Source organism: Budorcas taxicolor, chromosome 1 (genome assembly GCF_023091745.1).
Source record: "Budorcas taxicolor isolate Tak-1 chromosome 1, Takin1.1, whole genome shotgun sequence".
In the NCBI taxonomy this organism is placed as follows: Eukaryota; Metazoa; Chordata; class Mammalia; order Artiodactyla; family Bovidae; genus Budorcas; species Budorcas taxicolor.
Genome location: NC_068910.1, coordinates 125,107,786 through 125,125,242, shown reverse-complemented (window position 1 = coordinate 125,125,242; position 17,457 = coordinate 125,107,786). Strand labels below are relative to the sequence as shown.

The 17,457-nt window shown below is 40.9% G+C and overlaps 1 protein-coding gene across 1 annotated transcript in view; it reads left to right on the top strand.

Moving 5' to 3' along the window:
• Positions 1-11,469, top strand: part of LSAMP (limbic system associated membrane protein) — a 694,888-nt gene extending 683,419 nt beyond the window's left edge. Inside the window, exons 8-9 of the mRNA XM_052642698.1 lie at positions 5,509-5,541; positions 11,372-11,469. Of these exons, the coding sequence (XP_052498658.1) occupies positions 5,509-5,541; positions 11,372-11,469 (131 nt within the window). The remainder of the gene's footprint in view (positions 1-5,508; positions 5,542-11,371) is intronic.
• Positions 11,470-17,457: the final 5,988 nt, after the last annotated feature.

Below are 17,457 nucleotides of genomic sequence, written 5' to 3'. Positions count from 1 at the left end.
GGTGCCATTGCCTTCTCCAAAGAACCTCCTAGCCCCTTATTATTCTTTAAATGACTATGAATTCCCAACAGTCATTTTGCCTTTGTGTTAAGGCATGGTAGTTTCACGGAATAATATTTCCACCTACCTAGAATTTTAGAGCGCAGCTCTTAAGGTATTGATGGATTAATTCACTCAGTTACTCATTCATTATTCATTTATGTACTCAGACACGTATTCACCCAATCTATTGAATACAGACTCTGTGCTGAAGAAATAGTGAGGCAGAGGCTACAGTAGTGAGCAAGGAAGACGTCCTGCCGATGAGCAAGGCCCACTCAGCTCTCTTTGATGCTGTGTGTGCTGTGTGCCAAGTCGCTTCAGTCGTGTCCGACTCTGTGTGACCCTATGGACCGTCGCCCGCCGGGATCCTCTGTCCATGAGATTCTCCAGGCAAGAATACTGGAATGGGTTGCCACGCCCTCCCCCAGGGGATCTTCCCCACCCAGGAACTGAACCTGTGTCTCTCTTGTCTCCTGAATTGGTAGGCAAGTTCTTTATGACTAGTACCGCCCCGGGACAGGCTCAGACAGTAAAGCGTCTGCCTGCAATGTGGGAGACTCGGGTTTGATCCCTGGGTTGGGAAGATCCCCTGGAGAAGGAAATGGCAACCCTCTCCAGTACTCTTGCCTGGAAAATTCCATGGACTGAGGAGCCTGGTAGGCTACAGTCCATGGGGTCGCAAAGAGTCGGACACGACAGAGCGACTTCACTTCACTTCACTGCCTTTTCTAGTATTAAATCCTTTCCCCCATTGCTGCCTCCTACACCCTCATCAGGAGCTGAGATCTAAGCATTGATAATAATGCATTCACAGAATTTTAGAACTTTCTTTGTACTTGAACCCCCTAAAGTTTTGTCCACTGTACTGCTGCTGTAGATTTATCCTTTTATTTCATTGTTTAGACTGGCACTGCCATGCTTACTTGTTAAGTCTATTTGCTGAAGCAAAATTGGCGTGTGGAGAGAAATCTTCAAGACAGGCATAAAAATGGTAGGAGTCAGGTATATTCAAATGAGTATATCCAGGAATCCCTACAGAATTGGTGTCCCTGGCAAGGAAATTTTACTCAAGAACTTGAGAGCGCCTTCATGTTGGAAAAGAAAGTATTATTGTCAGTTGTTAAGGACCAAGACTTTTTTTTTTTTTTGGTCTGTAACAGGAAAGACTCCTTTTGAAAATAACAAAGATAATTTTTTTCACTACTGCCACCTGGTGGACAAAGGTAATTACTTTAGACGGCGCAAAGGAACATGTTTAGTATTACCACGAGATGGCAGCATACAACCAACTTTTCAAAGAGCCCTCCTCAAAATTCTGAATAGAATTTTGCTCCTCAAAAGAGAACGGTCTATTCCAACAGAAGTGGATGAATAATAATACAAAATAAAAATTACATTCTCTTTTTTCTAAATACAAATGGAATTCCAAGTCTTAAGATCGTTACTATTTCACAATCTATGTCATTCATTGCCAGTGGGAAGACTTCCTAGACTTTTAACTGGCAGTTTGCTTTTTAAAGATAACTTAAACAAGAATATATCTTTTATCTGATTTTTAAAAATATTTTCTTCATAGAGTGTAAAGTTTGAGCAATGTTTTTAAATTCTTTTGTTAAAATATTTTTAATCAACTAGTAAGGCAATGTCTGTTCCCATTTTGGACATTCAGACTTTTGCTCAAGTCTGTCCCCTTTACTGGTTAACCTATTGCTAGTTTTCTCCTGACCAAAATGCTCCCTAATCAGTCTGCTTCATTAGCCCTTCAGTGTGCTAGAATCTTGTTTTGTTCATCCGTAGTGCTATAGATTAAAAAAGAAAAAAAAAAATTTTTTTTAAACAGTACTGCCATGGCTGACTTTGAAGATCTGTTTTTCCCCTTTTTCCACAAAATTTTTCCTGGCAGTCTCCTCTATAAGTGATTTTTACCATAAATCTGACAACAACAACTCTTATTTATTGGGCAATTAGCATGTGTCTGGCACCATTCCAAGCAGAGGATGATAATTATCTAAGTGGTCGAACAAAGCTGTTGTTGTTTAGTCACTAAGTCTTGTTGGTCTCGTTTTCGACCCCATGGACTGTAGCCTGACAGGCTCCTCTGTCCATGGGATTTCCCAGGCAGGAATACTAGAGAGAGTTGCCATTGTCTTCTCCAGGGGATCTTGCCAACCCAGGGACTGAACCTGGGTCTCCTGCATTGACAGGCAGATTCTTCATCATTGAGCCACCAGGGAAGCCCCAGAACAAACTTACAGGAAGCATTTCATTAAACTTACTTTACAGTTGATGAAACTGAGGCAAAAAGAAATGAAGTGATAATATCTAGTTAAGCAGAACTGTTGGTGTCCCTGCATGCCCAGGTTCTTAAACAACTGCTTGGAATTATTCTGTGAGACCTGGGATGGACCGTGGGAAACCTCAGGGGTTTTTTACATGAAGATGATCCCATCAGGAAATCTAAACCCCTTAGGGTGAAGAGCATCACTCTGTGACCCTGAGCTACTGCTGCTGCTGTGCTCAGTCAGGTCTGACTCTTGCAACCCCATGGGCCATAACCCACCAGGCTCCTCTGTCCATGTGATTTCCCAGCCAAGAGTACTGGAGTGGGTTGTCATTTCCTTCTCCAGGGGAGAAGAGATCAAACTTACATCTCTTGCGTCTCCTGCATTGACAGGTGGATTCTTTACCACTGCACCACCTGGAACCTTGAGAGGTCCTTATAAATTCTAAAGAATGAGAAACCAAAGAATTTGAGCAAAGAAAGAGGAGAAGTTGTACTTTGCACCGGAGCAGAGCCAAAGTTTCCCCAGTCAATACTGAATCATATAAATGTCTCAGTGATAACCCTAGAGTTATGTAGGCTACACTTACTCAGCCCTGCTATCATAAAAATTCCAGAGGGATATTGTGAATAATGGACAGAGTTCTGCCTGGAGATGTGGGAGCCCTGAATTTCAGTCTCAGCTCTGCCTCTTGCTGTCTGTGTGACCTTGGGGAACGGCTTAACCTGTCTGGGCCTCAGCTTCCTCATATTTTGATGAGCTGTTCTCTATAGAGACTTTGCAATATTTGAAAGTAATATGCTGATTTTAAAGAAAAGTTGTGAGAACAGGTATTATGAAAGAAAACAGGTGTCAGCATGTCTAATACACAAATGAAACACTGCCGGCCAGGTGATTTGCGGTCAACAGGTGGACACCAGCATTTTAAGTCTTAACAGAATCTGACTTCACTTCTAAGGTGACAGTGACCTCAGTAACTGGCTTCTGCTAGAAGAGGAGCAGAAATCATGCTCCAGTCTTCTGAATGGACCTCCATCCTTCTGCAAATAATTGACTAGCTCTTCAAGGACAGAAGGGCAGATGCTGATGGCTTTGAGTGTCTTCAGAAGTGCACCAGCAATCATGGTATAAAAGAACATTCACACACCCCCCACCTGCCCCACCCCACATCTGTCCTCACTTGTGGACACAGTTTGCTCTATGAACAGCCCAGCAAATGCTGAATAGTAGCTAAACATTTTTAAGACTTTGGATGCTAGGACAATGGTGCCCTGCTTATAGCCATCATGAGTATGCTAGAAAACATCAGGCTGTTTGAGACTTCTCCTTGTGATCTCCTTAAATCATAAAGGCAAAAGGAAAATCTGCGAGGGAGAGGATTCATAGATTGCACTGAACCTCCAAAATTTTGCAGACCTGATTCTGAAGCTCAGACCCCTTTGTGCTAAATCAGAGGATAACAAGTTTAGCTACTCAGATTCTCTGTTGTTTTAACAGAGTCTCAGCTCCTCTGTTAGAAGGATGCCTGGCATGTCTTCATTTTTGTCGTATTTCAGTGATTTGGCCCGTTCTGTTTTGGTCCATTGTGTACTCAGAGTGCCGTCATTCATTTGCTGTGCCAACAAGGGAACAGTAACAAACACAGTTCCTGCTTCCATGGAACTCATAGCCCACTAGTGGAATAAGCATTCATCAAAACACCAGACAAATACATTTGAAATTAAAACTGAGATGAGTGTTTTGAAGGGGAACAGAGCTTATAAAAGAGGGACTTCATTTTACCAAGGAGACTAAGGAAGACTTCTCTGTGGAACTTGTAACTAAATTTTGGCAGGTGTGTGGGATTCCCAATAGAGATATCATCAGGCCATAGACCCCACGACAAAGAAAACGGGGTACCATGGAGCATCAGGAAGGCTTGTGGGCTGGGATGCAGAGATAATAAACATCTCCGCATGAGATGAGGCTGGAAAGGTGAAAGGGCAGAGCCATGGATGGCATGCTAAGTATTTTGGTCTTTATTCTGGAAGTCATGAGAAAGCATAAGCCAGTTTCAAGCAGGATGGTGAGGTGACTGGGTTCCAAATCTGAAGCTTCTTTTTGTCTTCAGAGTTCAGGTCACTTTATGCCCTTAGTGAAAACATGCCACTCAGGAATGCAGGGCTGCGTCCTGATCCTCACAGAGAAGAAAAGCTATGTCCAGCTCCCATGGTTTGGACTCCTATATCTGACCAGTCATCCAGTTGGTCCTGAGATTCAAAGTATCCTATGGAAATTTTCCATATTTACTTCTAAATATCGAGGAGCACTGTGTTTTAATTGATCAAGATACTTAAAAGGGAATCCAAGCATTTTACTTATAGAAGCTCTCCCAACACTGAGAGTTACTAATACATTCAACAGGTATTTATTGTATGCCTGCTACATGCTGGGCTCTGACCTAGGCACCAGGGTACAATGGTTGACAAGACATGCACTGTGGCTGGCTTCATGGAGGAGAGAAACTGAACAAGCAAGTAAGTAAATGTGTAACATGGTGAAAAGTAGGGATCAGGATTATTAATATTAGCAAACCAGGGTAAAATAACAGGAAGTCGCAGAGGATACCGTTTTTTGAGAAGATGATGGGGGAAATCCTTCCTGACATTTCAGCAGAAATCTGAATGAAGTGACTGAGCTGGCCAGGCAGAGGTCTGGGGAGGGACATTCCAAGCAGGTGCGAGGGCAAAGGTAATGTTGGAAGGGATTTAGTGTATTAGGAAAAAAGGCAGAAAGGAAAAGGAAGAAAGGTAATGGGTGTGAGTAGAGCAAAGCAGATGCAAGATGGTAGAATGGGGGTGGAGAGGCAGACACAACCTCTCATTGGCTACATTGCAGTCAAGAGTCCTTTCATCTGCCATACTCAGAGATCTCCTACTTGTCTGCACTCATCACATGTTACGTCAAGTATCCAAAGCTGCAAATTGTTTTTGCCACTTCCAACTGCACATTCGTTCCAACAAAGCAGTCTCTTTCCATGTACCTTTCTTTCAGCCTCTGCCAGTATATGTTCCTAAGAGTGTGTTCTTTTCACCTTTCCTCTCATTCTCCTTTCAGTGGAGACTACCAGACTACCTTTGTGCTTACTCGCAATTGATTCAGAATTTTTTACCTGTTTTTGTTTTGCTAAATGTTTCCTTTTTAGAAATTGGCACCACCGTGCACTTCAAGCAAAAAGGTATGGTTCTTATTTCTGATTCCCTTCTGTATGTTAAAATTAAGAGTCCACAGCAATACATCGGAGCCTTCTACATGCAATTATTCCCTATTGATAATTTGTGATAATAATTTCCGTAACACATTTGCCACTATTTTTCCCAAACTGTGAACTTTCTCATTTACAAAAAGCCTCTGATCCAACAATGACCCCTCTATTGCTTTTGACTTTTTCATTTTTGAATCTCTGGAACTGAGCGAGTTATTCCCTCTCCCATTGTCCTTAAGTTCCCTTGGTTAATTGCTGCAGAGCTGCACTTCTAGAAATGTCCACTTCCCAGTGACAGGGCTCTCAGCTGAGACAGAGAGTCCACTTCATCACCCCTTGTTGACTGTTGAAGCAGATATATTGCTCAAGGAGATAGAGTAGGGCCTCCAAAAATGAATCACTTGAGCATTCCCTATTCCCTCCCGCCAGAACCTTCTCCCATACCCTCGCCCTGCCAGCCTATACCCAGGCTGCAGGGACATCTGGCAACTGCCCTTTTGCGCTGTCAAACTGTCCCATGTAGCTCTGTCAGCCACGTGGCATGTGATTCACACACTTTCCCCTGCAAAGACAATATAGTCAGGTCAGCACTTCATGACATGGACCCTAAGAGTCAAACAATTACCAATTCTGATGTGTTATCTTTACCAGACCAACAGAAATCCCTAACAGTGTCTGTTCCCATATCAGAGTCATAGAAAAATCTGTGTGGCAGGCACCACCCTGCATAAATTTTCATGGCCACCCACTTGGATTGATAAGTGTCTCCTATGAAGACATCTTCTTGTCTGAGTGTCAAAGGGGCTGAGGCTATCAAGATCACTGTCAACAGTGAAAACCTATTGTTATGGTCCTTAGACCCAACCAGGCAGTGAGCCTCAGAGACTGTGGACCAGCTCTGTTGGTTACACCCCGGAAAGGGCCAGCACCTAATTTATGACTAGTGCTAGCAAGCCCTCACAGAATGCAGCAGGGAAGACGTGACCAGCAATATGTATATAGCATCAGGATTATTTGGGACAAGAAGTATAAACTGCTGTCCTCTTCATAGCTTCTTCTCTCTGCATGCCACAATTGTCCATTACATTTGAATCTTAAGTAACTGGTGTTGTTAGAACACAATGATACCACAGAGCTTTGGAGTGCAGGGGAAAATAGAGCATGCAATTTTTTTTTTTTAATTTCAAAGATCAACGAGAATTCCTAGTGTCACTCAAAGGAAAGTAGTGACCTAAAGTTTCAAGATTTTGCAAGTCAAAATATTTGATGCTGTTTTGATGGAAAAAGTGTGATAATTCCAACTTCATTGTGAGAATACTTCACTTACCCAAGACCATCTTTATAGAAAAGGGAGATAATGTATAAACCATTATGGAGATGGAACCCAAATTTATTTCCAAGACACACTGCTCAAAGAAAACATCAGTATACCCCCTCTTGCAATTTGCTCCAGCCTGGGAATTACAGGCTCTCCTCCCCAGTGGATTCCTTCACGCAGAGGAAGCTGTACTGGCAGAAAATGATCAGCAGGTGGCACCAAAGTCAGTCTTTTTCCCTTTTAAATGTGGCTCCAGGTCACTGAGGGGGCCTCAGCCTGGGCATCTAGATAATATCTAAGAGACATTTAGTAGATTATTTTCTCCTCTGTTTAACAACTGTTTTGCATATTATGTTTTTATTTTAGTCATTTTGTCAATCCTTAATAATTCTAAGAAGAGTTTGAGCTTAAATTCACCTGGCCCTTCTTTTCTTGTATGCCTGAACTATGTTCTATCAATCTTGCCCTTAATCACCAATTCCCTTGGATAAGCATTGTCCTGGCAAAGCGCCGTCCGGCCTTCACCTTGATACAGAGTCTCATCTATCTTTGGAGTTGAAAACCTTGGCCTGGTGTGTTGACTCAAGATTCCCACTCCCGCTGCAGCTAAATTTTGCACTTTTCATGTCAAACATTAAAACCCTTGAACCAGTTCACAAACCAGTGTCTTTGATCCAGAGGTATTTCATGCCATCCTGTAACATAGACTTCCAGAGTTAATAACAGTAATGACAATCTTGTTGTTATTGTTGTTCAGTTTCTAAGTCATGTCTGACTCTTTGGACAGCAGCAAACCAGGCTTCCCTGTCCTTCACTGTCTCCCAAACTTTGCTCAAGCTCATGTCCATTGAGTTGGTGATGCCATACAACCGTCTAATCCTCTGTTGCTACCTCTTATTAAATGTTTACTAGATAAACACACATATACATATATACATAGGATGTGGGTAAATACCAAAATATGATTTTTTCTGTTATGTGAAAAACATGTAGCAATTTTTGAATTGTGGTTCTATTTGCCCATCTATTCTTAAGGCTAATTTATGTTTGCAGACTCTTGCTTTCATTATATCTGTCAATGTATAAAAGCACTTGCTGAGTGTGGCCATCTGGTGTGGGAAATAAGATTTATCATTTGCATTTCCACAAATAAGCAGAAATTTCATAACTATGAACTAAAACATAATTAATGATTTTGCTGATGATTCTTCCCTGAAATAGCCATTAACTGAAGTAGTCTCCTATGCAGTCATATATACATGCATCTGTAATTGTATACACACTTGTGTTGATTCCCCAACTATCACCCATTTACCCTTGTATTTTTTCAAGCCTATTTATTTACTCTCAAAACCAATTATGAAAAGAGCAAGTCATATAAGCACATCAAATAGCTATATGAGAGCACTTAATGCACTTAATAAATAATAATTGATAGAGATGAAAATATCTTTCAGAGAGCCACAAAATATATTTCAAATATGTAGTAACAATTCTATCAGAGATAAAAATGAAAGATTATTCACAGTCATACTAAGATTCCCTATGTATAGCATAGAATAGTGTGTAAGAGTAATAGCTAATTGTCAACTTTGTGTGTTAAAATAACTTTAACATGTTTATATCATATGTGTATATGAGTATGCATATTACAAATATACTTCTCTTGGTATCTGCATATATATGTGTACATACATTAGCAAGAATGTTATATGTGAACATGTGTATCTAGGTTCATATATGCATATATCATATTTTTCAGTGATGGCATTTTTGTTTTTTCAAATATTTACTATCCTTCAAATAAAATGGTTTAAGTCTAGATTTTTTAGGTTCCCCCAGGTACCACTCAACTCCAAGATGTCTGAAAGATAATCCAGCCTGTCTCAGCACTAAAAATGAGTTTAAGGAAATAGGCAGAATTGAGTCTGAAAACCTGTTTTCAAAGGATCCCTGGGGCAAAACAAAAATCATCCTCGCTTAACCCTGTCTGGCCTCAATTTGTGTGTAGTCTTTCTCTGTTTGAGAAGCATCACTAACACACTAATCCAAACAAATGTGCCACAGAACTCATGACATCTAAAGCCTAGAGAAATGAAATGATACGGGATTGCACTGCCATCAGGCTGGAGGCCCTGGGGAGGGGCTGTTAAGGGAGCTTAAAGGTCCCCAAAGGCCAAAAAGAATGATGTGGGGGGAGGGCGGTGTGAATTAGGAAAAACATTGACTTAACATCTCGATTCTGGTGCCTGGTCACCATTACTATCAGGCGCTTTATGCAGAATGCATAATCTTTTTGATCCTTAATTCCTCATGTAAGGCATGAACCTGAAGGTAAGCTAAAGTGTCATTAATATAATCCTACAGTCATTCAGAAAACTTAAAGAATTGACTGGATATTTAAATCGTTCATTCTGTGTTTCCATAGCTCAACACATAATAACACTCAAACACTCATTTCATACTGTAACTGTGCTATTCAAACTTTATTTATATATATTTATATATATATTATATATTAAATAGGTAAAGGTAAAGTTGCTCAGTCGTGTCCGACTCTTTGCGACCCCATGGGCTGTAGCCTACCAGGCTCCTCTGTCCATGGGATTTTCCAGGCAGTAGTACTGGAGTGGATTGCCATTTCCTTCTCCAGGGGATCTTCCCGACCCAGGGATTGAACCTGGGTCTCCCACGTTGTAGACAGACGCTTTACCGTCTGAGCCACCAGGGAAGCATTTTTAATATTCTCAATAAGACATTTCAGTTTAAAAACAAAAGATCTATTGAAAATCATTTTTTTCAAAGATAATGAACACCTTCCTGTTGCTTTGTTGGTTCTGGGCTACTATTTTAAACAAGCCCAGATTTCATTTGCTGAATGTTTGACAGGAGACTCAGGGCACCCCTTCACCACATAACCTCCCTGCGCAGCCGTGACAGGCACAGACTCCAGAGTCAGTCGCTGGGGGAAAGCCCAGCTCTCTGCTTACTCTGTGAACTCATGTGGTGAACTTCACCTCTCTGTGGCTCCCTTATCTCACTGGAAAGCAGGGTTCACTGGAGGGCCTGCCTTGTAACATGGCTGTGTGCTTATATTTGTGAAGCATTTTTAACAGGACTTGTAGTAAGTGCTATGTAGTTGTTTCTTGGTTGTCTTTGGTTGCTGTTGTTCCTATAATATTATTTTTATTGATATGTGAAACATAGATGGGAGAATATTCTTATATTCAACATTTTCCCAGTTATTTTATATCTGACCTGGTATATTTGTAGACAATTCTGGAAATGTTCACATGCCAGAGGATGCTTCCATTGCACTTGCACAAGTACAAACACCCACACCCACATACACACTCATTTACACATACTGATCTCCTTCAGTTCAGTTCAGTTCAGTCGCTCAGTCGTGTCCGACTCTTTGCGACCCCATGAATCGCAGCACGCCAGGCCTCCCTGTCCATCACCAACTCAGTGCCCTCAAAAACTTTCAACTGACCCATAGTTACAGTGACACCATTTTTTCCTTTTGAATGTCACGTCTAAGTTTACAGTCTTAAATCCAAAAGTCTCTGTTGTAAAAAACTGCTTTCCTCTTGTAATGGATCTAAATGAACAGAACGATACAAAAGGAGGAAATGCAACAGGCAAAGCAGAGGAGGCAAGCTCTAAACCTTCACTCACTGCCTCGATTCTTTCTGTGTAAATACACAAATCCCTCACCCACTCTCTTCTCCAACTGCACACCCACATCCCCCAAACTCTTCTACACTGGGAAAACTCAGGTCGGCCGTGGGAAACCCACAGATAACGCCTCCAGGATGAATTCTGGGCAACTGCAAGCCTCAGCTCTGCTCCAGTTTGGACCTGCCTGGCTAGGTTTGTTTGTTTTTGTTGTCATCATCATTAGTTTTTAAAGTGTCAAATGAAGGGTTTGGACCAGGTGACCCCCTGCTGCTGCTTAAAATCCCACCATGAGTTGACTTATTTTCTGCCTTGCAGCTAAGGTGCCACCCAACCTAAAACGTTACTTTAAGACAATTCCTCTCCCCACTAACAAAGAAATAGCTACCACCACCACCACCACCCCTCCCCCGCCCCCTTGAGAAGAGCGCATCACAGCCTGGTTCCACATTTTATTAATGGAGATACTGTGGTGATACTGTGGAGGAGCCGGTGTCCGGCTGCTGAAGGACCCTCAGCAATGCTTGGAATCTTAGTGAGCGCTGACATCCCACTGCTGTGCAGGATAAATTTGGGCGGCAAGGAGACTGATCCAGCATCACACAAGATACCCCTAAGATACTTATAGCTCAACTAGGATTTAGAAAAGATGGTGAGTCCTTCTTAGTCTGTATATAAGTGCCCAGACTTTGAGATGCTGGTACACGGCCCAGTGTTACCTTTGAAATAAGGAGCTGTCAGTTGTGACATAGAGTGGACCGGATGTATTAATAATTACTTTCTTTTCTCTCTTTTGCACTGCAGGACCTGGGTCGGTGAGAGGAATAAATGGATCCATCAGTCTGGCCGTACCACTGTGGCTGCTGGCAGCATCTCTGCTCTGCCTTCTCAGCAAATGTTAATAGAATAAAAGTTTAAAAATAATTAAAAAAAAAACACACAAAAATGCGTCATACAGGATACAGAGCGAGAGAGAGTGAAATGGGGGGAGACTGTTTCTTTCACAACTTTGTGTGTTTATAAATGAAGGGGGAAATAAGAAAGTGAAGAAGAAAATACAACATTTAAAACAATTTGAAAGTCCATCAATAAAAATTGAAGTATAATTCCAGGTGGGAAGAGTTCTACCAAGAAATGTGTATATCTAAGCAAATGTAGACTGTGTAAAGACTCCATCAATTAAGGAGATTTGATGTTATAAAAAATGACAAGTGAAGAAGTACCAGATGGGTATTAACCCCCCACCACACGCACACACACATACACACACACACTTTATCTTTCCTTCATCCTTTTTCATCTGTGGGGAAAGAAAAAAATACAATCTTGCCTTGGTGTTTATACTTCCAACATCATTTTATTCTGTTTTTTAATTTGAGCTGATGCATAGCCATTCAGACTATCAATGGAATCCATGCTGGAGTCCTACCCTGACCCTTTATCTGGTTTTCCTGTCTCCCCCCTCCCTCCAACTTTTAAGACCATCTCCGTGTTCGATCTCCCCTGCATCCGTGCCGGATATCTGCTCTTTATCCTCACCCCGGCCGCTTCCCTTCACTCCCAGCCCCTAACCCGCACCTCCCAGCACTCGTCATGCCGCAGATGCTAGAAAGTGCCATTTTAATTCTCTCCACTGTGCGCGCGTGCTGTCTCTCTCTCTCTCTCTCTCTCTCTCTCTCTCTCAACGTGGGTGTACGTGTGTGGGCGTGTGCGCCTCTCTCTAAAGCATGCCGAGGGAATGGTCCACGTGTACATAGACTCATTGTGCTGTAGATACTGTCCCTCATTGTAATCTTGAGATGCGGCTGTGACGAGGTGCTGGGGGCCGTGGGAGGGGAAGGAGGCAAGGAGCAGAGCCGCTCCCCCATCCATGGCTGTCCCTGGACCTCAGCGTGTATTTCAGACCAAGCTGTGCCCCACCTACGGGCAGATCCTCATCTTCCTCCCAGTCCAGTCATCAGAACCCAGTCCAGAGTCACTCAGATTATCACTGTCAATGAAAGTGCCTACTATTGATGGGGTGAGCAAACAGTAGAAAGAATCAGTGATGCGGATGAGGTGACCTAGGACAGAAGTTTCTGATTTCACTCTTGTTTTCACGAGTGAGTCTGAAGGATTCACGTGCTTCCCAGCTTTTTGCAGAATTGGTCCTGCTCTGCCGCAGGAGTAACAGGTATGGAGCAAATCCCCAGAAGTGGGAAGGTCTCCAAGGGTTAAGTCCTAGTGAAAGGATGCTGAGCCACGCGGAGATCCTTAGCAGCCCTGTTTTGCCCCCTCTCCAATCTTCAGTTAACACTGCATTTGCTCCCATGGATTTCCCTGAGCAGAGATTTTTCCATATTTCAGATAAAATACAGTGAGCCGTGAGCAAGGCAAGTACAGATACCCAGGTCCCTACTCATGTGGTAGAAATACTGTGACAGCCCCAATACAAAGCATTGGCCACAACCAAGGGGAAGTCTACTCCTGGCGCCCCTCTGCAGCTCTGTCCTGGTGTCCTAGGCTAACGCTTAATTTGATTCCCGCGTCACCTCCCTCCCACCCATGGATGGTGCTCGCAGCACTGCTGACAGCACTCCGTCCTTATCCTGCACCAGGCCACTAGGGGCAGCACTGTATTCCATCTTTCCTACTTACCCTTGGCTTCTCATCTCCTGAAAAACATACGGTGGGAGATGCGATGTTTAAGTTTACATATACAAGAGAGTTATATGAGCTAGTTCTCAACCAGAAGAGCTGAGAAACTTGTAATCATTTAGGCAAAAGCTATATACATACCACAAAACTTGACATCAGCACCACACCAGAAGGATTTTCTTAGGAAAAGCCTTGCAGAGCTCCCCGTGTGTAGATATCTTGTCAGGAAACCAACCGTTGCTTTTACTTAAGACTACTAGGCATTGGAAATGGCTCATTAGTGAGAAGACATAGGATTGTTATTGAGGTCATAATGGAATGTATTGCGGCAGAGTCAAATACGGTACCTCACCAAGTCTTAGAACCTGGAAAATGGCTGTTATCTGATGTAAAACAGGAAGCTTCATAACTGCAAATCAGAAAAGGAAGGAAGAATTAGAAAGAAAGGGAGTGAGGAAGAGAAAAAGGAAGAAAGGGAAGGCATATAGGAGGAGAGTGAGGAGGAAGGAAGGAAAATAATAAATCTGAAATTTATCTTGATAGACTTTATTAATTGAAGGCTCTTTGCAATGAGTCTCATCTTTAAAGGTAATGATCTCCTGATAAGTGGTACTTTTAATCTCTTCTAGGGGATTCTATTGTTTTAAAAGCCTATCACCAGACTTCTTTTATGATTTTGCAGTTTAGACATGAAACAGAAGGACAAATTGAACTTGGGAGTGGGTAAAAGTATTTGTGGCAGATCCTGGCATAGGACCAAAATTCTTATCCAAGATGGTAGCTACTTAAACATAGAGAAGATTAGCCTTATTCCTAGGCAGCATCAATTTATTGACAATCAGGGATTTCTCTAACAATTTAGTCTTCTTAGTACAGGAATAAAAGCTTATCATCCTTGATGATCAATATTTCCCATATATTGAAGAGTCAACCACATCCTTAAGTGGAAGCTTTAGTGGAGTGCATGCTAATTTAAAGGTACATAAGAAAAGAAAAGTAACAGGAGTTAACTCAGTTTAGTATCAATTTCAGGAACAGATCCTCATGGCATGTCACAGATTTTTCATCACACACCTAGATTTCTTATTCCCTCTACCCTATCCTAAGGACAAGGTCTTGGCTTTATAGAAGGAGATTCTCATTGAAAGGAATGTCTTTGCCTTGTCAGCACCATTTGTTCCCTGAGTTTTATTAAAATGGTCCATATATTAAACATAATTAAACATGTTTTGAATATTGTGGTGTTTGCATATATCTCTGGTAGGATCTGGGAATTTTGTCCTGTCTCCCATTTCAGAGCGATCATTGACCCCAGAAATTTCATAGGTTTGAGGATGTTTTTGAGCAATGTGAAAAATGGAAGAGAATATAGTTTGGAAAAGGGTCAGGTAAAAGGTAGAAGCCAGATCACTGACATCGAGATAACAAGTTTAAACATGGGACTTCTTGGAATTTAATTCATCACAACGCGATAACTCTCTTCAAGACTTTTGTCTGTTGGTAATCAAAGCATGAAACCTTGCAATGAAAAGAATCAACTGGCTGGAAACAATATACTGAGAGGAGTGAAATACATCAATTAATCTGAATGGCTAACACATTCAATGTCCTTTGTATGCAAACTGAAACTCCACTCTTCATAAAATAAAATCCTTAAACCTGACTTACAGTTAACCAAGGCAGAAATGACCTTGATGAAGGGTTCTTCCTGAAGAATGAAAACTATCTTAGGTTTTACAACCGCAAAATTCTTTCCTCTGTGCAGTTGTTCATCAGAAGGTTTTGCCTTATTGGAGGAACAGTCTTACTAGTTTGGACATAAAACATCCCTCTTCCCTGAAAGAACTAAGGCTTAGGGATAGGTCCTTGCTTTTTCTGTTGGGAAGAATTGTCCCACTGACCTTTGCCTTCTCTTCCAAGTCAGACATCATCTTTGCCCTAGGCTTTTTTTTTTTTTTTTTTTTACTACATCTTCAGACAATTTGGGCTATTCAGAGAGACCTTGTAAAAGTACTCGTGATTTTCATGTTATTGGAGGACAGAAACAAAAATCTGTTTCTCCTCCAAAAATGGACTTACCTCCTTTGCGCACAGAATCTAAACTCCTCAGCATGAAAATGTTTCTCAGTTATTACCTACTGAGTTATTAGCTTCTTAACTGTTCCAGAATCATAGGTTCCATCCCCAGGTTGGTTGTGGTTTGAATGTGTCTATTGGCTTGCATCCCAGAATTTCCCATTTTGTTTTTTGAAGGTCTTAAATTATTTGTGGAAATATATATATATGTGTATGTATTTTTTTTAAACCTTATCTTTACAGATGCTATATTTGCAATATTGTATGTATTATAAAGCAAGTCTAGAATAATGATTTAAACTTAAAAGGAAGAAAAGTATTGAATTTGGTTTTAAAAAAGAGCTATACTTCATTTAGAAAGACGTGGAGCCCCATTTTTCCACACTGTAATGATTTGTTTGAAAGGAATTTGCTTATGGATCTTGTTCCATGGAAATAACCATGACCTTATTTTAGCTCTTCGACTTCATAACCTTTCAACCTGTATTTAGCCTTGATTTCTAATAAGTATCATTTTTATAGATATATAAGTGCAATGCTATATCCAACCTACAAAACAATATTTTGAAGACAAATATTAAATATACCACAGAAACAGCAAAGACCCTGAGTTAAGAAATGTAAATCCAATTTAGGAAGTCTCCTTCTTTCTTAAATGTTTAAAATATTTCTTCTCTAGTGCATTTGCTCTAGTGGAGTAAATTTTCTATAGCAATTGGCATAATATCTGTAAATGTCTCACTAAATGCAAAATGAAGTTTACATTTATGTGTATACAGTGGAAGAGAAGTAAACTGTTCTCGTTTGCAGCTATGTTGTTAAATGTGGCCAAGTGATAATGCAAGAAAGAATTTATCTTCACCCAGAAACCAGTGCATAACTAAGCCGTTGACAAGCAAGCTGGTGTTAACGTTAGGTGTTGGTTTAACACTTACTCCAGCGTAAATGTTTATGGATATTATGGAAAACTTATTTTAAAACCTTGATTTCCTTTCAGCGCATTTACATTCTGTGTGCTGATTAATAAATTAGGCACCAATCATGTGTAAATCAATGTAAATCGGTAGTTTATGTACATAATATAAACTATGTAAACTTCATTTTTCATGCAATGCCCAAGTTCAGCTAAACATATGAATCTGAAAGGAAAAAATAAATAAATAAAAACCAAAGCCTGTCACAAGTCAGAGTGGGATGAAAGATGACTAATGGCCCAAACATAAGGTTGTCTCAGCAAAAGGAAGCAGACCCACAGAACTGTTATAGGCACGCATCCTGCTCTGTTCTCAAGAGGTCACCTCTTTACCTCTTTGTTCCTCAGGACTTAAGTGCTGACTTAGGACTTAGGATGTCAGGACTTCCATCCAACACTTACCACAGCTGTCCCACCTGGACCCCAGAGCAAGGGAAATGAAGAGACAGGGAGGACAGAGTTTGAAGGGCTCATGTGTCTGTTACATCAACTGTCAAGTGTTTTTGTTGTTGTTGCTGTTACTTCTTACTTACAACCTAAAGTATCATTTCAATAGCTCCAAGGAAAGTAAGTCAGCTATATCTTGATGAGCACAGTATTACTCAGTCTTTATTTTCCATTCAACAGAAACATTGGGATAGTTCCTTTGTCATCTCAATCCTAAGAAATTAAGGGATATTGAAAAATGTTATGTCCTTGAGAAATATCTTGCTAAATCACTCTAGGAAAGAATTACTCTTGCTTAATCTGGTGGATCTATTACCTATATTTCTATACTGACTATTGCAAATGAGGACAGAATCATTGTCATTGGGAGTATCTCTCTCAGCATGTTCTCATGAAGTCTTTTTGAAGTGTCTGATGTGTTTAACAGAATGACATATATATGTCTTCTGTGATCAGCATAGCCGGTGCATAAGGAGTCATCAAAGAGATCTCTTCAGGGAGCACATGAATTTTTTGCAAAGACTGTTATCGAAAGAAATTTGGGTCAAATTAATATTATGCTTAAAGTATACTCGTCTACCCAAGACAAACAACAACTTTATAAAGCGAAGTAGGTGAAAAGTGGATTGGGAATCAGGAGAAATGAATTCTAGCCCCAGGTCTGGCCTATAAGCAAGTCATATGACCTTAGGCAAATTAGTTAAACTTTCTGAGTTTTGGTTTTCTCATCCTGAAAGTGAGAAATTCAAATTTCTCT